This window comes from Ursus arctos, unplaced genomic scaffold, assembly GCF_023065955.2.
Source record: "Ursus arctos isolate Adak ecotype North America unplaced genomic scaffold, UrsArc2.0 scaffold_24, whole genome shotgun sequence".
Classification (NCBI taxonomy): domain Eukaryota; kingdom Metazoa; phylum Chordata; class Mammalia; order Carnivora; family Ursidae; genus Ursus; species Ursus arctos.
The window spans coordinates 42,872,460-42,897,988 of record NW_026622919.1 but is presented as its reverse complement, the minus strand read 5'-3'; the positions used below and the strand labels follow the sequence as shown (position 1 = coordinate 42,897,988).

The 25,529-nt window shown below is 44.1% G+C and overlaps 1 protein-coding gene across 1 annotated transcript in view; it reads right to left on the bottom strand.

The window, feature by feature from the left end:
• Positions 1-25,516, bottom strand: part of VPS53 (VPS53 subunit of GARP complex) — a 135,694-nt gene extending 110,178 nt beyond the window's left edge. Inside the window, exons 1-4 of the mRNA XM_026517807.4 lie at positions 25,274-25,516; positions 23,232-23,312; positions 15,512-15,561; positions 13,986-14,052 (exon numbers count right to left, since the gene is read on the bottom strand). Coding sequence (XP_026373592.1) covers positions 13,986-14,052; positions 15,512-15,561; positions 23,232-23,312; positions 25,274-25,360 — 285 coding nt within the window. The 5' untranslated portion in view covers positions 25,361-25,516. The remainder of the gene's footprint in view (positions 1-13,985; positions 14,053-15,511; positions 15,562-23,231; positions 23,313-25,273) is intronic.
• Positions 25,517-25,529: the final 13 nt, after the last annotated feature.

Sequence of the window (25,529 nt, the reverse complement as noted above, 5' to 3'; positions counted from 1 at the left end):
ACAAGGGTTTCTGAACCAGCAGACTGGGATTTGAGTGTTGGCCTTGGCACTTACGGTGTGATCTCTATCAAGCCACTTTACTTCTAGGAGGCACAAGCTCACCATTTGTAGAACAGGAGCTCCTACCTCAAAGACATTTTGTTAGGAAGGAATACAGGGCTTATTCATGAACACCTTTGAGCTGTTTACCCAGTTCCTTCTTTCTGGGAATCTTCCTCTCATCATGCTCTTATAGAGGCCGCTCTCTCAGAAGCAGGCCTGGTCCAAGCTGAGCCAAATAGTTTTCTTGTGACTTTCCAGAATAAATTGGCAAAGAGTGTTCATCTCTCTCTGGTGGGAGCCCCAAGATGAGAAGCTAAGTTAGAGAGTGGCAACGTTCCCCACTTGGGGAAGGAGGCTGGTCTCCAGGTAGGGATGATGAAGCCGACACATGCAGAGAGAAAGACATAGAAAAATTCTGAGCGTTATTCCAATCCCGGACTTGAATTGTTTGACAAGCTCAGCTGAGATACTACTCTTCCATGGTCTGACTTCGACTTCTTCAAAACAAGTCACAAATGCCTTTCAAACAGTCCCCCTTTTGGCCTAAGCCTGCTTGAACTGGGATTTTGTCTTCTGCACCCGAGACAGTCCTGACGGAGGACTCAGCTCATAAAAGGGGCTCGCTAAATGGCCATTATTAATATTATTCCCAGATCTCCCAGATGGAGTACGAGATTTCAAATGTGACTCTCCCTTCAATAGCCAAAGGTTGTCGACCCATCCTTTCGAGTTTGTAAGTAAGCTGGTTAACTTCAACACCTACAGGCATAGGCAGAAGAATGGCTCATGGAAACTGTACCTTTGAACTATGCTGAAAATGAGACATTCTCCAGGAAAAAAAAAAAGTTTCAATCTTTTGTTCGCTTCTTCAATAAAAAGGAAGCCTATTATATGTACTACGCCAGATACTGAGAAGAAAAGATCACTAGATGGGGACGCGTCTTCAAAGAGCTTATAAGGAATACATGTAAGAAACAGAAAGAACTGCAGGATAATGACACAAAGACGGTACGGATAAAGAATGCCAGAATCATTTGGAAAGCAAGGGACATCTACCAGAGGTAGACAGCTAGGCATAAATAGCCCTTATTTATGGAATGTCCCTTGTTTTGATACTGACTGCCACCCCTGGCATCGCCAAGAACTGTTGCTATGGCAACAGGGCATCCACAGCTGGAGAAGAGGTGCTTGAAGAAGCCTCCGCAATAGTAACAATGCAGCCGAGTCCCCATAACGGCGCCAAACAGAAGCCACAGGACTCTCATAGCTATGGATGGTGGCATGTGCACCGTTTCCCTGTACCCTAGAACACGCCGGGTACCATCTAGGTCTGGCAGTCATTGTCAAATGCCAAATGGGCACCCATGAGATGAGAATCACTGGTGTTAACACTAACTTCTCCACTGCCCATTCAGAAACCTTAAGTATAAAGGGGTTTTATTTAAAGCACAGATTTCTTTCCAAGTTTGTGAACCGAAAGAATGTAAAGGGCAAAAGGAGTCATTCTCACCTTATTTGTTAAAATGCTCTGTTCCACCTAAGTCACTTTTATTTATGATTTCTGCAAACCGCATCCACTGAAAACATGAACCAAAGAGTTCATTTTTATTGTTTTTAGGAGACAAGCCAGAAGTTAAAATCACAAGACGAGCCTGGGACAGAAATTCAGCAGTGCCCAAACAAGACTAAACATTGACATTTTAAAGTTCTGCTTATATCTGTTACCACCCATAATTTAAAAACACGTTAGCCCTGAAACAGCTGGGAGAGGCGAATGCATTCGAGCATAGCTCCCTCTGCAGAAATGTAACCCGGGGGATGAGCACATTGAAAGCAACAGCCTCAAATGGCAACGAGAAGGAAGTGTTTAAACAAACATCTCCGCCGAATAAAAGGTAGAGAAATGCAATATTTTCGGAGATGGGCACGCTTCAAGGAACCATTTGTCCAAGTTTCACAGAGGACTGCTTCCCACAAACAGCTCGGACTTCCTGATTGTCAAGTTAAATTCGAATCCCCCCTATTTTACTGCTACTCTTTATTTTAGTCACCTAGAAACTCTCACCTAGATCATGAGTCTTCATTCAGAAGAAAACAACCTTTTGTGCTGACATCTGGATGCTCCTTCAGCTGATTTTTGGAGATACCTTCTGTACCAAATGCCCTTTAGGCTACGGAACCCCCGCTGGTGTTTCATCTGAACGATCTTCTCTTCTTATTTCACTGAACTCTCTCCAATACCCCAGGTCTACACAGACCACGCAGCTCTCTCTGCTCAAGCCTGAGCTCTACTTCCAGCCCCGTTTCCTCATCATGCTGACACGGACACCGCAGGCTAACCAGGCCACGGTCACTGTCATTGCTAGGACTCCTTTGTGAACCACTTAACCTTTCAGGCTCCGAAGTAGAAAAATGCGGCCCCCAAACTTGCTTTTAAAGTTTGTCACTGTTTCAAAAGAGAATTTGGGCTGGACAAGGACACAGCATCCTGGGAGTCAGAAAATCCGGATCTGTGATTGACTGACTGTGATTCGGGGCAAGTCACAGGACCTGTCTGAGCCTGTTTCTTCATCTGAAAAATGGGGGAGAATAACACCTATATGGCTAGTTCACATCTTTGTGCACATCAAGCAATACGTACAACAACATTTTGTAGAAGGTGAGATAACATATTTATCCTGTATTTTGTAGTATTTACGTTGTAGTAAAACATTAGCATTATAGATCCAGACAAATGACTCCAAACTTACCTTCTGTCAAAATGACTCAAACATGTCTTTGCTTATAGTGAATCAATCGAGAAAGACACATTAGTCTTGTGACAGTTCATTCTTAATTCCAGAGATGTAACTACAGGGCTGACGAATGTACTGGAACCTGGGGCGCCTGGGTGGCTCAGGCGGTTAAGCGTCTGCCTTCAGCTCAGGTCATGATCTTAGGGTCCTGGGATCGAGGCCCATGTCAGGCTTCCCTGCTCAATGGGGAGTCTGGTTCTCCCTCTCCCTCTGCCCCTCCCCCTGCTTGTTCTCTCTCCCTCTCTCTGCACCCCCCTCAAATAAATAAAACCTTTTAAAAAAAAATGTATCGGAACCTGACCCCAAGATGCTAATCCAGTCGCCAGAAGTCTCCAAAGATCAGAATCTCCAAGTATTCAATGAAAAAAAAGAGTGTAGCACTTGGCCTACCATAAATGATATTACCATATGAGTAGCAGTTGGCTATCTGTCCCTACTGCGCTTAGGAGACTGAGAACAAGAAAAGTTCAGAATTATGACAAGGAGACAAAGGTGAGCAATTAGGTCTGAGATGGGGTAAAGACCCCTTAGAGTTCACCTCTTCTTCTGCGTTATAGAAGGCAGTATTTGGATCATCAAATTTACCTGTCTGTAAGTACAACTCGAGAAGAAATGTCCCCCTTCTGGTTGGAGGCCATTATGAGAGTAGCACTAATATGGGCTGCCTAACATCCACATTCTAGGTATCACATACAGCACCTGGAGATGAACACGGTATCTGCTCAGCGTTTACAATCTCACACGGAAACGAGAGTCAAAAATCCTGGCACGTGACCCAATCCTATATGAAGGACGGTAAGTTTCTTACATGCTTTAGAGCTTTAATCTAGATGGCTACAGGCACCAAACCAAAGCAGACTAAAAAAGCATTATCTCTAGTTTTGCAAAATTAATCTCCTTCTAGAGGAGACCTCAGAGTCCAAATTACAGGAAAGGAAACTTTATAGCTACATTACAGACTCGCAGGGATTTAAAAATGGAAAGGATGACAGACCAACCACAGCCCTGAACTCCTGCTGTTCTAAATTCTGTCTTTCCATGGACGAAAAAAGGAAGAGGAAAAAGGAGGTCAAGTTCTTACATGAAGACAGAGTTTCAAATTTCCATCCATTGTTTAAACATATCTGAATGACTTATTGTGTCAAGGACCTGGAACCCAGAAAGCTTTGCCCTGTCAGCAATTTTCCTAATGTGCAACCTCAAACTAAGGTGGAATTTTCCTTCTAAAATCACTAACCACGAGCAGTCCACAGTAAGAGCAACCTGGGTAATAGCCAGAGCAGTTACAGTAGTGATGAATGGCATTTTCCTCTTTAGATGCAGAGACTCTAGTTTAAACTTGTGACTGCCTTTAACATGGAAACAAGCAGATGGCAAAAGTTAGGCTTGACCTTCTTGCTTGGCTCCTGAAGAGTGCCAATTTATATGGAGAGGGCTCAGAAGAATAATAAACTTCAGTGTTTCTTCTTGGCACACTATTTTCCCAAAACCATTTTCAGTAGTCATGCTGCACACAAGTGGGACTTGATGTGTTTCTAAGGTCAGGGAGGAAAGAGTCCAACTGCTGGACTTCCTAGCTAAAAGAAATAATCTGGGTAGTTTTCCTGGTTGGAGGGGGCAGCACCACTGTTAGCAGGTACTGAACACAGAAACTTATAGGACTCTCCAGCTAATCTGAAGACACAGGCCCTATGGATTAAGTGAAAACAAAATAGGAACGTACGCTTGTCTAGTGGAAAAATAAATCTATTAAAGTTCAGAACAATGTGGGAAAAAAATGTGTCCGAAGAAATTAAATACTGAAATGATTAAAAATTACTGTATGATCCAGCAATTCGATGCCTAGGCATATACTAAGAGGAACTCAGAGGAGGGATTCAAAGAGATATCTGTCAATGTTCACCACAGCATTGTTCACAATACCCAAAAGGTGGAAATGACCGAGTGCCCACGAACAGAGGAAGAGATACACAAAATGTGGTATACACACACAGCGGAATATTATTCAGTCATAAAAAAGGAACGAAGTGTTTGAATATGAATGCAAATCCTGGATTAAATATTAAAAAAACAAAACCGAGGAGCAGCTGGGTGGCTTAGTCGGTTGGGCATCTGCCTTCGGCTCAGGTCATGATCCCAGAGTCCTGGGATGGAGCCCTGTGTTGGGCTCCCTGCTTGGCGGGGAGTCTGCTTCTCCCTCTCCCTCTCCTCCTCCCCCCACTCATGCTCTCTTTTTCACTCTCTCTCACTCTCTCTAATAAATAAATAAAATCTGAAAAAAAAAACACCAAAAAGCAAAAAGCAAAGCTAACTGATGAGATGGAAAAGCCGTATGATCATCAGTAGAAACTGAGAAGTCATATGATAAGTTTCTATACCTGTTTTCTGGCAAACATGCTTAGTGAACCAAGGTCACAGGTCTAACTCCTTAACAGCCACAGAATCCGGAAACAAGTGAACATCACAATTCACGTCTCTTTGCTTAGTTTGTCGGCATTATCCTCAATGCCTAGAATAGTTCCCAGCATACAGAAGGCACTCACTCAATATTTACTGAGTGAGTGAATGAACAAATATACTAATCAGAGTCACTGTTATAAAAATCAAGAACAAACTGCCTGGGCGGGGGGGGGGGGTGGTGCCTGGGTGGCTCAGTCATTAAGTCTCCACCTTCAGCTCAGGTCATGAACCGAGGGTCCAGGGATCAAGTCCCACATAGGGCTCCCTACTGAGTGCTCCCCCTGCTTGTGTGCTCCCCTTCTTGTGGTCACTTGCTCTCTCTTCTGTCACTTCTCTCTTCTGTCAAATAAATACATAAAATCTTAAAAAAAAAAAAAAGAACGAACTGTTTGAGGTCCCTACTTACTTAACACTGAAATGTTACTCAGAAAGAGCATCTCTAAAACTTTTTATCTCAGGGTCCCTTCATACCCTTGGAAATTACTGAGGGCCCCAAAGAGATTTTGTTTTTGTGGACTGTACCTATTGATAGATACCATATTGGAAATTAATGCTGAGAAACTTAAAAACCATTAATCTATTAATCCATTTAAAAATTACAATAAGCTCATTACGTGTTAACATAAATAACATATTTTTATGAAAAATAACTCTATTGGGCACCTGGGTATCTCAGCCAGTTAAGCATCTGCCTTCAGCTCGGGTCATGATCCCAGGGTCCTGGGATTAAGCCCTGCGTCGGGCTCCCTGCTCAGCTGGGAGTCTGCTTCTCCCTCTGCGCCTTCCCCCTGCTTGTGTTCTCTCTCTCTCTCAAAATCTTTAAAAAAAAACAAAACCCAAAAACCTTTACTTCCCCCAAACAAAACAAATTTCGTGAAAACGGTGGCACTGTTTCTGTGCCTTTGCAATTATCTTCGGTGTCGACTTGGACAGAGGCCAGCTGGACTCGCATGTGTGCTTCCGTATCGGCTCGGCTGTGCTATCTTGCTGTGGTTGAAAAATATGATGAAAATTTGGCTTCACACAGATTAGTAGTTAGAAAAGAAAAAAATGTTGCAATACCTTTCTCAGGTGCTTGTTGGTAATCCTCCCTGAAACTACATCAAAACTTGAGAAGTGGTAGATTCTTAACGATTAGCTGCATATGGAATCTAAAATCTTCTTAACGAACTTACCGTACCATGCTACTTTAAAAGCCCTTGGTCAGCTGTGCTTTTGCCTAGAATGCAGAAGGCCGGAAAGAGCACTGCTCTTGTATGAACGATGAGAAAACAATAAACAACTGAAAAATCTTAACTCCTCTTGAACCCATCAGAGAGCTGAAGGCAACCAAGTATCCTGAAATCCAAGGAGGGCCAGGCTCCCCACGGAGAGATGGGGATATCCGAGGACCACCTCCTATACAGCACAGCTGTTCAAGCAGACAGGAAGGAATCAACTAAAATTTCCAACAAATTAGCAGCGGCGAGTGCAGGGCTAGTGCAGCGGGACAGAACGTCCGGGAGCCGCACACGCACAGCGCCGCACACGCACAGCGCCGCACACCCCATTCTCAGGCTCCTTCCCGAGAGCTCTGCTGCGCGCTCGTGAGAACTGCAGAGTGGGAAACTGGAAAGGGCCTCCTCTCGTGGCGCAGAGCCGGGGGAGGAGAGGAGTGGGTGCTGGAGGAAATGTGCGAAGCCCTGAGAACCGCTGCGCAAAGCCATCTCTCGGAAGCCATTTTTAAACCCCTGGGTGAGGGGCAACCCCGGCAAACAGATGACGCAGGTCTTAGGGACAGGACAGGAGAACAGAACCTTTGGGCGCCTCTGTTGGAACAGGTATTCCAGATCACGGGGAAGCTGTGCTGCAATTTCCATTCCGACAGCAGCACCTGAGGGGCAGCAGGGAGGCTTGCAGAGCAAACCAACCCAGAGCTGGTCTGAAGCAAGGCAAGTAGGAACGGAAAGGAGTGGAGCTGCTGGAAAAGCCCCAGGACCGTGACCGCTGCCTGGACGCACAGCACTAGGATATTCCAGCGGGCGACATCGGAACCCACGGCAGCGGATCGGCCGTGCGACGGGCACACTGAGCCCCACCGCCTTCAACTACACACGACTATCTTCTTATCACAGAGGAAGAACCTGAGGCTCGGAGAAGCTACGTAACTTGTCTGAAGTCACACTCAGTGGCACGGCCAAAACTTAAATTCAGAAGTTTTTTCACTTGACCCAGGCTGCCATCCAATGTTACATCAGTGACAACATCCCATCACCCCAGCCCTTAGAGAATTCAAATGAAATGCTCAGTCCTTCACTGTGCACAGAGGAGAGAGAAGACAGCTGTGTGAAATCCTTACGGGCTGTCTTAAGATCAGAGATTTTTAGAAGACAAGTGGCGAGGGGTTCCAATTCACAGCGGCCAAGTCACTCTGCCAAAACGTGCTGTGAAGGCTCCCGTGCAGTAAACAGGATGCAGCACGGTGCTAAGACTGGCCTGGTCACTACAAGTCCTCGTCCGGACCACAGTCAGTAGTGCTCTGCAGGCAGGCCAAACCGAACACTCACTCAGAATCAACTTGTCAAATAAAGGCAAACCGACCTTGACCTCTACACCAGATGTCAGAAATCCTGGTTGGGGAGCCTCCATCAAAACCAAGGACCCCACTCCCCTACGAAAGGCTGCAAGCAAGGCACAGAGCCCTAAGAACCCTCACGACCCGACTCCAGCACTGCCCCACTGGGTGGTCCTAGTGCTGCCTGCACTCCCAGGTCATTCTAAGGTCTTAGCAATTTCCGACGGTTAGTGTCTTCTGCAGATGTTTTGAAAAATATAATTAAAAAAAAAAAAAAACGTAAAAGAAACAAAAAATGCCTAACCATTCTCAGTCACTAATGGAAAAATTTGAGCGTATGCTTTAAAAGCTCAATTGCTTTAGATTTAGTATGTTTCAGCAGGAGGAAGCGAGTGACATCCCCCTCTCCTTCCTTTTCAAACTATTTATAGTCCCTTTAATAGTAATGCCGTTTATTTTCTTCCATCAATGGGCTTCATTTTCCTCCCAAAGAGAGGATGAGAGAGAATAAATTTGAAGTGATAGAGGGGAAAAATTCCAACCACCCTGCTAGAGAGCTGACAAATACAAATTCATAACCCAAATAATGAATGAAGACCAATGTTAGGCTGTGAACCCTCACCATTTACCTAGTTCAGGGTCTTGGGGAGCACAGTTATTTTCATACTTTTTTTTTTTTTTTTTTTTTTTTTTTGAGAGAGGGAGAGTGAGCTGGATGAGGGGTGAGGGACAGAAGGAGAAGCAGGCTCTCCACCGAGTGGGGAGCCAGACATGGGGCTCAATCCCAGGACTCCGGGATCACGACCTGAGCCGAAGGCAGACGCTTAACTGACTGAGCCACCCAGGCGCCCCAGTAATTTTCATTCTAACGCCTGAATTAGATGATAGGCTAATTTTGAGGATGGAAAGCAAAGAACACTTTCTCTGTGGAAGGCAACATGCTTTACTGATTTAGTTAATAAATCCTTATGATATCGCCAAGAAAAGAGAAGGCAAGTAAGATTAGTGTCCCCTCTTCTGAGGAAAATGGAGACATAGAAAATTTAAGAAACATGGCCCTGGACAGATACCAAGGACAGGAAGAAATACTTTGTTTTCTGGGCCTGGCACTTTGTACCAAAATGAGGATAAGGAAGAGAAGAGTAAGTCTCTCATAGCATGCCACGTGGCTCTGAACCCACCCTGTTCAACCTTTCCATCTACAACGTGAATGAAGACAAGGCAGGCCTGGCAAGTCAGCTAATGATAAACAGGGAGGTCATCAAGATTCCAAAAGGCCTCGACTAGCTGGGACAATCAAGCTCAATTAGCAAGATGAAACTGGGGGGGGTGGGTGCCGAACATAAAGTCCAGCACTTGCTCTCAAAAGAATCTCTTAAACAAACAGAGGAGGGAAAAGTTGAAAAACAGTTCATATGAAAAAAGACCTGGGGCAGATGTTGCGAACTGTTGGCACAGATGTGTTTTGTTTGGCCTTAGCAGTATTTGTGAAAGACACTAAGCCAACAACTAAAAATTTGGAGAATCACATAAAAATCCGGATTTCCGGCTTCTCTTGAAAGACTGATAGATCTGGCATCTCCAGGTCTGCAGTCAGACCTGAGCACAGCTGGTTTGAACTGGGCTCGAAGAGACAGGGCATTCACTCGCCCACGGGATGCATGTGGGTGCACACCGGCCTGCCGAAGCCATTTCGGTCACTTTCTTAGCTCTGTGGGCATCTGTTCGCAGCTCTTGAGCTGGGGGTTTCGGAGAATTGCCAACTCGACTGTCGGCAGAAGCCAACAGCATGACAGAGCTGCCAAAAATTTCAGCCAGTCCGAGCTAATGGAAGAATGGTGTCTAAACCAGGGGCCCTTAACTTCTGAAGAGTCACGGACTCCTTAGAGGATTTAGAAAATCCAATGAGTACTAAGAAATAAATCTATTCATACAAAAAAGAATAATTAACTTCAGGAATTATAATCATTAACTTCAGTCCCCCTGAGCCCCTAGTTCCCACATTAACAGCCCCAGTGCAGAACAAGGAGACAGGCTGTCCCACTGTGTGTCCACACAGTATGCCTACTCCTGGCCAGGAACCACATTTTAAGAACGATGCTGATAAACTACAAGGCAACCGGGATGATAAAGGGTCTGGAAATCAGATCATAAAGCTGAAGAAACTAAGAATGGTTAGCCTAGAAAAAGGAACACGCAGAAAGAAACATAATATCCATTTAAAATTTTAGAAACTATAATAAGGAAAAGGGATTGGGCTTACACCCATCCAGCTGGCAGAACTAAGAGCAATGAGAAGTTACAATGAGGTCCATTTTACTATTTCAGCTCAGTCTAAGAGAGAAGTTTCTTACAATTAAAGCTGTTCGAAACTAGAATAGACTGAGACTGTCCTGTAGAACAAACAGTGAGCTGCCCATCACCATGAGTACCCAAGCAGAAGCAGGCCAATGAAACGTCAGCGACATCATAGAAAGGATTCCTAGGGGCGCCCGGGTGGCACAGTGGTTGAGCGTCTGCCTTCGGCTCAGGGCGTGATCCCGGCGTTCTGGGATCGAGCCCCACATCGGGCTCCTCCACTATGAGCCTGCTTCTTCCTCTCCCACTCCCCCTGCTTGTGTTCCCTCTCTCGCTGGCTGTTCCTATCTCTGTCAAATAAATAAATAAAATCTTTACCAAAAAAAAAAAAAAAGGATTCCTGAACCGGGTGTGAGACTGTACTGTGGATACTTGAAGCTTCTTACGGTCACATTTTAGTGAGCTGAGGTGGAGAGGCAATTAACAATTTCTTCCCCTCCCAAACCTTAGTCTTGCTCTGATGCAACAGTAACATGGCAGCCAGGCTCCACAGAGACAGAAGCCCAGTGGCTGATCCTTTTGGTGTTTCTCAGTGAGCACACTGGGAATCGGTCAAGTTTTGGCCGCTCTTGAAATTTCGTACGGCAACCTTTTCTTTTTCCAACCCACTCCTCTTCTCAGCTCTTTCTACCCACGGTCAAGCTGTCTGTTTTCACTCTCAGGAAGCTGCGTAAGGTTCGTAGCATATCGGATCATGTATTAGTTAAACTGACTCATCTTATCCACAAAGTCTGAAACATGTGGGCATTTAATTAAAGCTTTTGCCTGATGATTTCAGCAGAAGAAAATGGGGAGAATGCTGTGCTGTATTAACTTTGTACGAGCATCAGAGCCTGGTTAGGGGAGGTCACAGACTAAACCAGTTCAAGTCTGCCACGTAGGAGGTGGTCCACAATCCGAGGCTCTCCAAAATGTGGAACAGAGTGCTAACCCGGCAGCTGGTATTTCCGAAATTTCAAAAAAGCAAAGAAAGTGCCTTACTGTGTCTTCGATTTCTAAATCACTGCCTCCTCAGAAGTAATTTTTTAGTGAGAAGCACTGCTTTTCAAAAATTTTTGCTAAAACTATCTTTTAAGACACCATGAATGGGAAGTAAACATTTCCCCATTATTTACAGATTCGAAAGCACAACAGTTCTGGCTGAACACAATCAAGATGAAATTTCCTTTGGTCCGTAATATTGCCCTCCTCCCGAGTGTTCCTCAGAAGCTTAGGAAACAAGTTCTCGAGGCGGACTTTTCCTCTATTCCAGGGAAGAGGGGAATCTGGGGCCTCTTGACCTACAAAACTCAGTATTCTGGAACGTCCATAACTCTCCCAGGTCTTTGCCAGTCAAGTAAGAGTCAGCCAGGGCTGGACAGCAAGCCTTTTATCCCTAGGAGTTGACAAGGATGGGACCCAAAAGCTCCCTGGAAAAAAAAAGTCTCTCCCTCACCTTGCGTTACAAACTGCTGGAAAAGACAGATGGAGGGGATGACAGGAAAAGCAATTATTTCTTCTGGGCTTCCTTTCTGTCTGGATTCTAAGGAGACGAACACAAAATTCCACCACAGATTGAAATGCTATCTAAACATTCTTGAAAATGTGGTCTTGCTCTCTGAAATAGGCCCTGCCCTGCTGCCCCAACCTGTAACCTATTAACACGGGAAGGCGGGCAAGGCCGGCATTCCCGCAGGCTGGCTAACTTGGGGCCCGACTCTCCCCTACTGCGAGTTTGGGACCACGGGTTAAGACACAAACAACTAACGTGAAGATACAGATCTACACAGCGTGACCCAACAAGAAGTCCTGATGAATCATTCACACTACTTGCCCGTGCTTGGAATTTGAAATACCCGAGACTCTCGCTTTTCGTGAGCTGCTCTAAACGCAGGCTGAATCACACTAAACAGTTGTGTTATTATTTCAAAGGGTAGTCGTTCAGGACTAGTCACACACCAATCAAGCTCTCAACTGCTTCACGGGGACACACACTGATCAGAATGATGTCTTATGGTAAAGGGCTTTGTTCACTTAAAATAAACAAACAGTCTCACGCAGACCAAATATTCAATACCGTTGAATAAAACGTTACTGCGCGTGGACTACGTGTTGAGAGAAATACAAAGATGAGGAAGAGTCCGTTTTGCCTCACGGAACTTATAAACTAGTCAAAGAGACAAGATGTGTTCACTAGAAAGTCAAAGGAGACCACGGAAGTCAAATGGAAAGTCTGGGCACAGGCCTGAGAGTGTGTGGGCAGAAAGGACACACACCAAGCTGAGGGACAGCAAGATGAATCTGCACATTTGAACAATGAGAAGTGTGGACCATGTGAGTTCCAAGTCTTTTCTACGTCTAAAATTCTGACTCCTTTTGTACGTGCAGGTGAGCTAAACAGAAAATTTCATGGAGGAAGTCATATTTGAGCTGGGCCTTAGGTAAGATTTTGAGATGAAGTTACTAGAAGAAAAAGAGGAGAGAGAAAACTTCTGGCAAAAAGAAGCACACGGGTTCAGAAAGCACAGGGCGTGCGTGTAGAGCACTGAGTCTTCTGTATGGATGGAGCTCGGCAGGATGCAAAATTGGAAAGGCAGATTGAGGCCTTGAATGCCAAGCAAAGGAACTTGGATTTCGGTAGACAGAGGCCACGGAGGTTTCTGAAGAGGCAGATGACATGGCCAGCCATACAGAAGGAAAGCTAAAGAAAGGGTGGGAGGAGGCGGGAGTGTTTGCAGGCTACCTCGTTACCCTTTATTACTACCTCCCAGGGCCTCATGTACGCAGGCCTCACCTGTGACATGATGCTTCATGGGAGAAACCTAAATGACAAAAACAAAGCAATAAGGACTAAGAACCATGCAGGGACCAGGAAACTGGGTCAGCTATAGGAAACTAATATACCTGTACAGAAATACTTACGATGACAACAAGGAAGACAGTAGATACTTACAAACAGGCCAATGGAAGATGACTATTAGGAGGAAAAGAAAGTCATAAAATGCAGGACCAACAGAGGCATGGATAAAAGTAAAAATGTAGAAGAAAAAGAAAGAGACTCTGTAAGCTACTAGCTGAGGAAGCAGGAATATGAGAGATCAGGACATTTACTCGTAGGATGTCTTCTCCCTTCCCCCTCAAACTTGGGGAGCACGATGCGTATTTTAAGAATTGAGTTGCACTACAAAATGTCGAAGAAGACAAGCAGCAGAACCGAGGCTACGACAGAGGCACACGCCGGCGTGAGTCAGTACTGAAGAGGGAAGAGCAGACGCGGCGCGCTCAGCACCTCTGTTGACAGCAATTTTTGAAACATGATGCCTCACAGAATAGAATCCAAATAAAAAGGAAAATGGTTAAGAGATAACACCTGCCCCCTCGGTCACTGACCAATCCCTCTACCCCATACACTCCTTACCCCCTCGTTCCCTTCCAACAGCCCTCCTTAGCTAGATGCCAAAAGAACTATAAAACTTTGAAATGAATATATGTCTGACACGGAGGAGAAAGACAAGGAAACTTCGCTTTTCTCACTTGGGCTTGCATGGCCTTAGCCTGGGTGAGCTGTGCTACCACACGCTCCTGGTGCACGGACACTGAGTGAGAGCTCACTGCTGGTCCAGGCAGCCTTCCTCTGATGTTAGTGGGACATGCCAGGCACATTTCCTGCCGCGTGTGGGACACATCAGTTAGAAAGTGCTCTCTCCAAGCCGGTGGATCAACATTTCGGTCGCCTGGTTGTTGGGTCATGAGGAAATCAGGAGAGTATGATTAATATGGAGGAATAAGTTACTTACTTGCCTCCCATCCTGCCCCACATTTGTTTGACCTCTTACAACAGTTCGAATATTGTCATCCAGTCTCCTAGTGAAAAAGTTAAAGTATAAGAATCATTAAAACAACCTCCATTCCAGGGTGACCAAAAGAAAAAAAGGTCATTAACTTACCCATCAACCTCTGCTGGTTGCACCTACTTGTCCAGAAAACCAAACAGATTTGGATGATATAAGGAAGACTGAGGCCTTGGACCCTAGCTAAGGCAGCAACAGTAGTGTAAGAAGCCAAAGCCAGCACAGACTGATGAGCAGTCCTTGTTTTTTAAAAAGGCTATTCTTAATATTCAGAGCTGCCCAAATGGGCCAATGTAACGTTTAGTATTTTTCAATGGAGAAAACCAGGAATGATGACGTGGCTACAATTTTACGGCAACAAGTCGGAGAATTCAAATTACCCCACACAAAATCCTCAGTAACTTCCTCAGAAACCTTAAAGGGCTCAGGAGCCAGAGTGCTACATGAGATCAGTGCTTCACCTTCTGGGCCCTGACTGTGCAAGTTGTGTAGAACGTGAGTCTGTGACCTCCAGTTCCAACAGCGACCATTTAGTGGCACCTCAACCAGGGAAATTTAGATCAGTCGATTTCATTTTTCATGTACAGAATCTTTTAATGGTATGTTGGGAGAAAGCTGAAAATAACCGGTTTGCGGGGATTTCTGGATCATTAGGGAATTCCCATTTTCTGTGCAAACCCTGGACAACTTAGCAGTCTCTACTAGAACTGTCAGAGCTGAAGTCCACCAAAACAATGAGAGGCGCCCAACTAAACAAGACATCCACCGCAGAGGTCTTCACTGAAAGACCCAAAGCTTGTAAGGCAAAAAGAAATCATCTCCTGGATTCAAAATGAAGGCTTTTCCTTATCAAAAATCAAACAACTATATTTGCAATAATGACATCGACCATTAGCATATTAATTACAATGAACAGACACTGACCATCTGCCGTATATCAAAACTGGAAATCCAGACGTGGATAAGCCAGAACCAGGCTACCGGGCAGGAAGGATGCTTAATGTCTAACTCTGACAAGCACATCCTAGATTAATCACAACATTTAATTTTGGGCCACCACAAATGCCAACCAGCAGATCTCACCATCCTGCCAGCTGGTATGTGGCCAAGGGATATATGTAGATGCCCGTCCTTGTATCTAAGCCTCGGGAGTACAGAAAAAGGTAAATCTGCTAAGGAAATAAAACCATTAAAAATATAGTAGAAATGCTTTTGCCCCCTTTTATGACCAACAATTTTGAATAGCCTGTTAAAGCTTCCTTTCCTTTTTATAAATAATTGAAGACTGGCCAAAGAATCAAAGTCTTTGCCACGAGGTTCAAATGGAAATCCAGATAGAAGAATTATTTTTTAAAAAATTGTCATAAACAGCAAAATTGAGATTTCAGTGTTCTGACAGGTGTGATCCAGAACATGATTAAATTAACAGCATACTTTTCACTGATTATTAATAATCACACGGTGTTACTTACCTTATTTTCAGTCTAATTTTGTTCACGACTTCATCTATGTTTGCCAGAGACTACGATAAAGAAGGAAAGTGACAGCTATTAATTCACTTTCTAGAATTCCTCTTTTATACGGAAATAATGAGCTATCAAGGCTATTTATGACATCTCAAAAAACTTAATCATAGTGTGATACAATTCTATTTTTAAAAAAAAGTATAGGGGCACCTGGGTGGCTCAGTCGGTTAAGCATCCGACTCTTGATTTTGGTTCAGGTCATGATCTCAGGGTCATGAGATCCAGCCCCATGCCGGGATCTGCACTCAGGATGGAGCTGGCTTGAGATTCTCTCTCTCTCTCTCCCCCTCTGCCCCTCCCCCTGCTCTCTAAATAAACAAACAAACAAATAAACAAATATAATCTTTTTTAAAAAGTATAGCAGTTGTTGGAAACTACTGCAAATTCCAGCTTGGTATCTATTTTTTCTAAATAAAGTTTTATTGGAACACAGTCATGGCCACTCATTTACATATTATCTACAGCTGCCTTCGAGCTACAAATGTAGATTTGAATTGTTGCAATAGAGACAGAATGTTCCACAATGCCTAAAATATTTACTATCCAGCCCTTTATAGAAAGTTCTCCAAACCCCTGGTATATAGGATTGTGACAAATTCAGGAGATCATGACTTGAGCCAAAACCAAGAGTTGGACACCTAACCAACTGAGCCATCCAGGTGAACCCCCCCTTTTAAGATTTTATTTACTTATTTGAGAGAGAGAGAGAGAGAGCAAGCAAGCAAGCGAGTGTGAGAGCACAGGAGCGAGGGTGGGGAGAGGGAGAGGGAATCTCAAGGAGACTTCCAGCTGAGCACAGAGCCCCCTGCAGGGCTTCATCTCAGGACCCCGAGATCATGACCTGAGCCAAAATTAAGAGTAAGATGCTCAACAGACTGAGCCACCCAGACACCCCTAGTGTCTTCTTTCTTGATCTGAATGGTGGTTACATGGCTGTAATCATTTTGTGAAAATTCATCAAATTGTACACGTAAGATTTGGGTGTGTGTCTACATTATATTATATTTCAATAAATAAATAAATCTATTTTTTCTGAGTTTGTAGATCCATTAGAAAAAATGTCTGGAAGGATAAACGTTGGTAGCTGTGCAATGTGTGCTAGTAGCTGTAAATTATGAGATCAGTAGCAGTAGTCGTAATCTAAGAAAAGGAGTTTATTTTTTTCTTCTTTTTGCCTATAAGTATTTACTAATTGCTCTACACTGGCTATACATTGCTGCTATAATTATAATAACATTATTTCTATTTTTAAGACTGACAATAAAAACAGATTATTTCCAACCTTAGCCAGCAGAAAATACAAGGAAATGGTGCCCTCTGGTGGAATAGAGATAGTACAACTTTATAACACCATTTTAACTCAAGTTGTCAAAATATAATTTTATAACTCCTCTTTCCCTTTCCCTCAACAGGTATTTTACCTGAGAAGGAATCGGGGGTGATGCAGGAACAGTGCTTATAAATTGCTACCAGCAACCTCTGGTGGCAGGAGGAGGCCGGGAGCCTGCCAAGAACAAGGTCACAAGTGTTTGAGATGTCAGACCAGGCCATTTACATCTTGTCTACTGTTCTGACAAAGCCAATGGTTACTCACAATTTTCAGAAATCCAGACTGAGGTGAAGATAAATCTCAAAAAAGAGAAGGTATTTTAATTGAGAAATCCACTGTCAAGTCATTCTGAAATGAGCCTGGGCATAAGTCACCACTGTGGTAACAGGAGCCGAGTCTGTCGGAGGACGTAGATTTGGCCCAGCTCTGCCGCTACAAACCTGCTCAACGTACAGAGGCCAAGCTGTTCAGCCTCTCTGAATTATACATCCTCATGTGTAAACTGGGCATGACAGTTCCTACCCTATCTCTGCTGGAACCTGTTCCTTTAAAAACATTTTTTTGTTTTGGTATTTAAAAAGAACTATTTAAAAAAATGTTAATATTTGGAGAATCTGGGTGAAAGGTAGCCATGAATTTGTTGTACGATTCTTGCATGTTTTCTGAAAATGGATAATTATACCAAAATTTTAAAATAGTAATCTAGGGGTACCTGGGTGGCCCAGTGGGTTAAACGTCTGCCTTTGGCTGAGGTCATGATCTCGGGGCCCTGGAATCGAGCCCCGAGTCGGGCTCCCTGCTCAGTAGGAAGTCTTCTCCCTCAGCCCCTCCCCACCACTCATGCTCTCTCTCTCTCTCCACCTGTCTCAAATAAATAATAAAATCTTAACAAAAAAATAGTAATCTATTTGAAATTGGTAAAATAGAGACATGACCAAAAATCCAAATAGTATACAAGAAGAAATAGTGAAAAGCAAGGCTTCCTCTCCCCCTGTCCTGCCCGTCTTCCCCAGTTCTCCAGAGAGGCAATGGCTCTGAGCCGGTTCCTTTTGCACCTTTCCAGAAACAGTCTATGTATTTAAAGCACATCCATAACTTACGTCCCCTGCTTTAGATAAAGCACACTGTCTTGCCTCGTACTTTTTTCACTTAACAATATAACTTGGAGGTCATTCCACAACAGTAAATATTGATCTGGGTGTCAGAGTAACCAATTCTTAAATTTAATACTCCTTAAGGTCTTGCTTAAGCCATACAATTTTTCTAAGAAAAATGATTCAAAATATTTATGCCTTCAGATATTCAACTGCATTTAAGGGAGCAGGGAATGACCTAAATGGCCATAGTAGAAAAGTTAAAATAAATCAGGCCACATTTACTCGAGGGACGTTTATGCCACTAAAGACGTGGGGCAGGGAGGCTCAGAAACAACAAAGAGGAATGCGGACTGGAGACCCTGGCTGGAGGGGATACTGCTCCTCTTTGAGAATCACCGACCTAGTTAGTTACAATGTGGTTGTACAGTTTTATCATTTAAAAATGTTTTAATTATTGAAAAGTATTTCCTGAGTATTTTTTTAAAGATTTTATTTATTTGACACAGAGAATGAGCACAAGCAGGGGGCGCAGCAGGCAGAGGGAGAGGGAGAGGCAGGCTCCCTGCTGAACAGGGACCTGATGGGGGGGCTCAATCCCAGGACCCTGAGATCATGACCTGAGCCGAAGGCAGCCGCTTAACCAACTGAGCCATTCAGGTGTAAAAAGTCTTTCCTGAATGTAAAAGCAATTCTTGCTGATTACAGAAAATACAGAACCCTCCCACTGCACTTCCATTAGAAAATAATCACCATTGGCGTTTTGGTATATTGCTTTCTACTGCTCCTTCTAAGCAAACATGTGGCTTAAAAAAAATTAAACTGGGATGATAAACAATTTGGCATCTTACAGTTTTCACTTAACAACCCAGACCCAGAGCATTTTGGGGGTCATTAAAAATTCTTTAGAAACAGCTTCACATAAGTCTTCTTTCAAAGTTCTTAGTTATATTAGTTTTATATTCATTTTTAATAGACCTAGATAGATTCCCCTAATCAAACCTCTTATGAAAACATGACAAATGATTATCTTCAGTTTTCTGCTAGGAGACCAGAAAAGTTTTCCAGATCATTGGTACCAAACCCGGCTACTCTTCTGAACTACCCAGAGAGCCCTGTTAAATACAGAAAACTGAGTTCCTCCCACTTGGACCTCCTGAGTTAGAAACATCCAGGGATCTCCTTGCCTCCAGGCAGATACCTCCAGGCAACCACAGACCTGCAAGTAACTGCTACTCAACAGAACCCACCTACGCATCCTCCTCCTCCTCCTTAGAGTGGCACTAAATTTATTCTTGATCTACTGACATCTACTTTAAATATTCTAAACTCATGATTCAGAAGTATAGGTCCATGAGGTAGGTGGGTTTTACCCAAGGTCTATCAAGACGCGAAAGAAATTCTAAATCATGCCACTATTTTCTACTGCCTTTCCGTTAAGGTTCATGGGAATCTGGGTTGGAAAATGAACTGCTAAATGTAAATCCAGGATTGGGGAAATAAAGGTAGTCTGTTAAGAAAATTTTCTTAGTCTGTTAAGAAACGTCACTATAGGGTGCCTGGGTGGCTCAATCGGTTAAGTGGTTAAGCATCTGTCTTCGGCTCAGGTCCCGATCCCAGGGTCCTGGGATGGAGTCCCACATCAGGCTCCTTGCTCAGTAGGGAGCCTGCTTCTCCCTCTCCCCTGGCCCTCCCGATTCCGCTCTCTCGAGCACCAAATAAATAAAATCTTTAAAAAAAAGAAAAAAAGAAACTTTACTACACATTATCATGTAATGGAGGCATAATTAGACAAGACATGTAACTGAATCTGTGTTATGACAAATGTCTAGTGCTACCTTCAGTTGTTTAAAATCAAATACACACAGGGGCGCCTGGGTGGCGCAGGCTTAGTTAGGCGTCTGCCTTCGGCTCAGCGCGTGATCCCGGCATTCTGGGATCGAGCCCCACATCAGGCTCATCCGCTAGGAGCCTGCTTCTTCCTCTCCCACTCCCCCTGCTTGTGTTCCCTCTCTCGAAGGCTGTCTCTATCTCTTCAAACAAATAAAAATAAATCTTTAAAAAAAATCAAATCAAATACATACAAAAACATACCCGGAAGAACTCAGAACCTGGTGGTTTCCTGTATAATCTCCAAATCTAACAGTTATTTTTGTTTTGATGAGTCAGCCTTCTTGATAGGGTGGGGCAGATGCCATTTCTACAGCTAAAACTGCTGTCTTTATACCAGTTGTTCCCAAATTTCTATCTCCAGCTAATTCCTAGAATTCCTTCCACAGAAAACAATGAGCTCTAAAGGTTATCTGTGAAACCTCAAAGACAATCACAGAGAATCATGGCATTTTTCCAACTTATTTTTAAAAATTAGTATGTCCATTAGAAAGTGTGAAAGAACATGTGCCAAAATATTAACAATTATGGGGATTGTGAGCCCCAGACTCAAATATCCAAGTACATATTTCCACTTGGATGGCCCCAAAATGTCCAAAACTTGGGTCACTCTTACACCCTACTCCTCCAACCCTACTTACCCCTGAAGCCTACCCTTCCTCCTTACTCCCAGTTTAGGGTAAAGGTGGCAACATCCATCCAGTCGGCAGGCTGGAAATCAAAGTTCAAAACCCTTCATTTGGTGCGTAACGTGCAGCTGAAGTGCCATTTCTCCTGTGAAGTCTCTCTGGATCCCTCAGACTTAGTAAGTAAGGCTGCGTGTGCTCTGTTTCCACAGTACTCAGCACGCTTCCTTCACGGCAACGCTATCACATTTAAGCTGAGCATTCTTTCTCCCTCTGTGCCTCCTTGTTCTCATCATAAAACAAGCATGTTGGGGGTACCTGGTGGCTCAGTTGGTTAAGCGTCTGCCTTCAGCTCGGGTCATTATCCCCGGGGTCTTGGGATCGAATCCTGAGTTGGGCTCCCTGCTCAGTGGGGAGTCTGCTTCTCCCTCTACTCTTCCCCCCCCCGTTCGTGATTTCTCTCTCTCTAATACATAAATAAAATCTTTAAAACAAAAACAAAAAACCAAGCATGTTAACAAGGTGGTGAATATATCACCATTCAATGTTTAGAATGGTGTCTGGTACGCTCAATAAATGTTAACTATTATTATAGTCGTAGCAGAACTTAGGACTCTTTTGAGAGCAAGCAACGAGTAATAATAATCATACAAACGAGTCATTGTGGAGTCATAATAACGTACTGTTAATCTGTTAATGGTGCAATTATTACCTATCAAGGTAGACTGGAAGTTCTATACTGGTAAGCACCACATCTACCTTGTTCATCTTCTAGCCCCAGATTTCTCAGAGAGCTAGGCAGAGGAGGTGTTTTTTGCTCAGTAAGTGAGGGAATTTTCGATTCTGCATCCTTTCAACCACCAAATTCTGTCTTCTGACTCCTAAAAAGCTTTCCGATCTTGCTCTCTCCATCCCAGTGTTCCCTCAGGTTCTCCTTGTCCCTCTTAAGTGATCCATCACAGGAGTCTGCTAACTGGTCTCCCTGCCTTCCAGTTCTGCCTTCCATCCTCCATACTGCTGCCAGATGGAATTTTTAAAATGTGAATCTGATCCAGTCATGACCCTGACGAGAGTCCCTGAATGAACACCCACTGCCTAGAGTCACCGTCTCCAGCACAGGGTGCGCACATCCCCAAAGGGTTTGCAGTAATGCCCATTAGAGTGTGAAGAAGAAACATTAAAACCTCTATATTTATTATTTATATGACAAACACTACTAAAACCTAATTTATTTAAGATCAGTACTAGGATATGTGCATAATATTTCGAGCGTATACAAGCTTAAAATTAAGCCCAGTGAAAAATCGTCGTGTGGAAAATATTTCACTGCAAGGCGTGTGCTATCCAAAAAACTGGAGTCTGCAAGCCCAGAGAACATTGCTTTGCCAACCCATTTAGCCCCATCTCCTAGGAGGCCATGCTCCCTGCGCACACTCTGTGTTTCTCATCTCTGAGCCTTTGTCCTGTGCTTAGAATGACCTTCTTTCCCTGTCATCCTGGAAGATTTACCTAGCGGTTTACTCTGCCTCAAACAGTGCTCTGCCAGACTGCCACAAGCCCGGCCCCTTCACAGGTACCAAGTCTCGGTTTATAGGTAAGTACCTCACAGGACCTTCCCCGACCACCCACCTAAAGGAGCCCCTCCCCATGCTGTCAAGTTCTATCGCTCTGCCTGCTTTTCATCACAGCATGAACCACGCTTGATAATTTCTTATATATGTATTTGTTGATCTGTTTATTGTCTTCTTCCTTACACTAGACTCCACGAGACCAGGAACTTGCCTATCACATTTACCATTTCTCCCCGGTTTCTAAACAGTGCCGGGCACTTAGTAGACACTTAATAAATGCCTCTAAGTGAAGGAATGACTCCTTTAAGATTTGGCAGAAGGGCTGCCTCCTCTCTGAGCTTTCGATTTCCTTAAGAAGACTATTCCCTTGTTCCTCACTAAACCGTTGCATACCTCTCTTCCAGGATTCACCAGTGTCTCTCCCCAACCTTGATCATGGACACTTCAAGGTGGCATGGACGGGGCACTTTTCATCTGTGTCCCCAGCACCTAGCACAGTGACCAGTAATACCTGACAGGTGCCCACTGAACTTTTGCTGAATTCATAAATGAAAAACCAAGCAGAACTCTAGCTGACCTCCCAACTCTGCTCTTTTTTCTTTTTTTAAAGTGGGCTCCACAAGCCCAAAGTGGGGCTTGAACTCAGGACCCTATGCTCTCAGCTCTCCTGTTTCTAATTCTGATCTACTTCTCACCTACACGCCCAAAACCCAATTTTGGAAGAAAAACCCATCTGTATAGGCAAGTCATCCAACACAGCAAAGTAGAAAAATCAAGTCTGAAAAGTTACATCTCGGAGTAGGAGTGAAAGCAGCGTTACGATTCTAGGCTTGTCCTTTCCGCTTCACTCTCACTCTTCCCTATTAGCTTTAAAAATCCTTTCTACTTCCCAATATACTATAGAAAATGTGGGGGGACGCTTACAAGATAAAGGTATAATTTCTAATAATATGCTCACAACACAAAGAATTCCACTCTCACACAACGGTATTTGGTATAAGCTACCCCCCACCCCCAATCGGTTACAATGGGGTTTGATCTGAATTTAACTCTCACTTGTTTATCAAGTCTCCTTAGAATCTGCAGCATAACACACCAATCATCACGCTGGGGATGAGCCAGAAACCACCGAAATGAAGGCAACCCTATACTTACTTGTTCTGTTGGGAACAGGGTATTGATATACTCCACAGCATTGAAATCGGCTCCATCTAGAGGATCCTGGCTTGGAAACACCTATATAAAGACAGGGGATTAAAAATAACTATCATCTTTCTGTCTTGTTTTATGTATTATTTCTTTCCTACTGGATGATAAACTCTTTGAAGGCAAAAAACATATCTTTTTTCATCTTATAAAGCCTGACACGCAACTGCTCAGTAAAATACCTGTTAAAGTAAATCTTTAATTTTCACCAACATCTGTAATTTTAACACCTTGGTGCAATTAACAGAATGTGCCACAGTGGCGAGTTCCACAGATATCAACAAACTCCCATGGACAAGGAAAAATAAATGGGCATTTTCCACTATCAGGTTAAATCAGCTGATGACATGCTTGTACTAAGGAAGTCTTGATAAAAGACTTACGCACTATGTCCCTGGGATGGCTCAGCGTTAGAATTCACTATGCATCAAAGCAATTTTTATGCTTCAGACAGTGTCAGTAAATGGAGCTTGCCTTTGGGAACTGTCCATCTCTTTAACAGAAGAAAGAATACCGCCTTCTGAAAAATAACTCCCTCCAAAAGCTCGAACTTCAAGAACGTATAACAAGGTAGATTACAAAAGCAGTCGAGTGATCCCAAGCACTGAATTTGACCAGCTCAAGACAGCCATCCTGAAAGCCAATTGTTTTCTGATGTCTGCTTATTAGATAAACTTATGCTTGAACTCAGTCTTATTAAGAAATAGCAAATATGTGCTCTTCTAAAATCCTTGCCAAACGGTAACTGACTGCATTGTTTGTTTCTTCTATCAGAGCCCACTAGGTCCAAAAAGAAATTGAAATACAGGGACACCTGGGTGGCTCGGTTGGTTAAGCGGCTGCCCTTGGAGGGTGCTGGGATCGAGTCCTGCATCGGGCTCCTTGCTCAGTGGGGAGCCTGCCACTCCCCCTGCTTGTGCTCTTTCTCTCTCTCTGACAAATAAGTAAATAAAATCTTAAAAAAAAAAAAAAAAAAGAAAACGAAATGCATGTCTTTTTCTGTCCAGTGGAGGTGGGTGGGCAGCTGTGGCCTAAATAACTAAACCTTTGCCCAATGGTCTGGCATCCTCAGGATGTGCCAAATGGGCTTTGTATGGGTAAACCAACCACGGGTAGAAAACACACATCCAAAAATCCATAAATGGCACAATACAAATAATCAGTACGGTGACAGACCTAGAGCTAATGTTCAATAAATATTAACTATTAGCAATGATAGTAGCAAATGCTTTACTGCAAAAAACTTCCCAGTGGTCCCTAAATGTGGCAAAACCCTCCTTTTCTTAAATCTTATCCCCTACACCAGTTCTTTTAAGGGCTATCCTTTCCCTTTATCAGGAGCAATACCCTGCAGAAGGGTCTAAATAACTATTTCTAACATCATTACTCTTAAAAACTCAATAAACTTGAAAAGAGAATTTAGTCAACCAAAGAGCCCCTGAAGGGAAGGAAGGTCTCCGGGGACTATCCTTCAATCTAATCCAAACTAATCAACAGCAGAAATTCTCAACCATTTAAATACAGTAAAGAGGGCCTTTTTCAACTTTGTCCCCTCTGCTCAGTGATCCGCTTCAGGTATAAAAGTTGCTCCTCCTCTCAATTCCGAGTCCCTCACAAAGGGCTACATTAAGAATCGGGAGCAGCAGCACACCAGCATGGTAAATAACCCCCCAAATCTGAGGCTAGTATCCGCGAACTTCCTTCTTCCAGGTTCATGCTTTCAAGAGGCTTTCCCTGTTCCTTTGCCCAAACCCACCAGGACGCCTTACCCTCCTCCAAAGACAATCAAGGCCTGGAAAGGGCTCCCTCCCTCCCCTTAGATTCAGAAACCCCCTCCCACCACCACCTCCCCCCAAACCTTTCCTTTCCCTTCAGCGCCTAGCTCCCACCTCTCCCTGCGTCCAAAGACGGCTCCCTCCGCGTCCCACCCGGATCCCACCCCACACTTCCCGGTCCTCCGCTCTCCTCCCGTAAGGGGGCGGAACGCTCACCTGCTCGATGGCGAGCTGCACGTCAGGCGTGAGCTGCAGCACGGCTTCCAGCTCCTCCACGAACTCCAGTTCCTCCTCCTCCATCATTCCGCCGCCCAGCTCTCTCCTGAAGCCCCCGCTCAACGCCGAGTCCTCCTGCAGCCGTCACCCAAGCTCAAGAACCACAACCCTCTCCTCCGCGGCGTTCAGGCAAACCTCCTGTCAGCCACCCGGGCACTTCCGGAAAGCCGGGCACTTCCGGGATCCGGGGCACTCT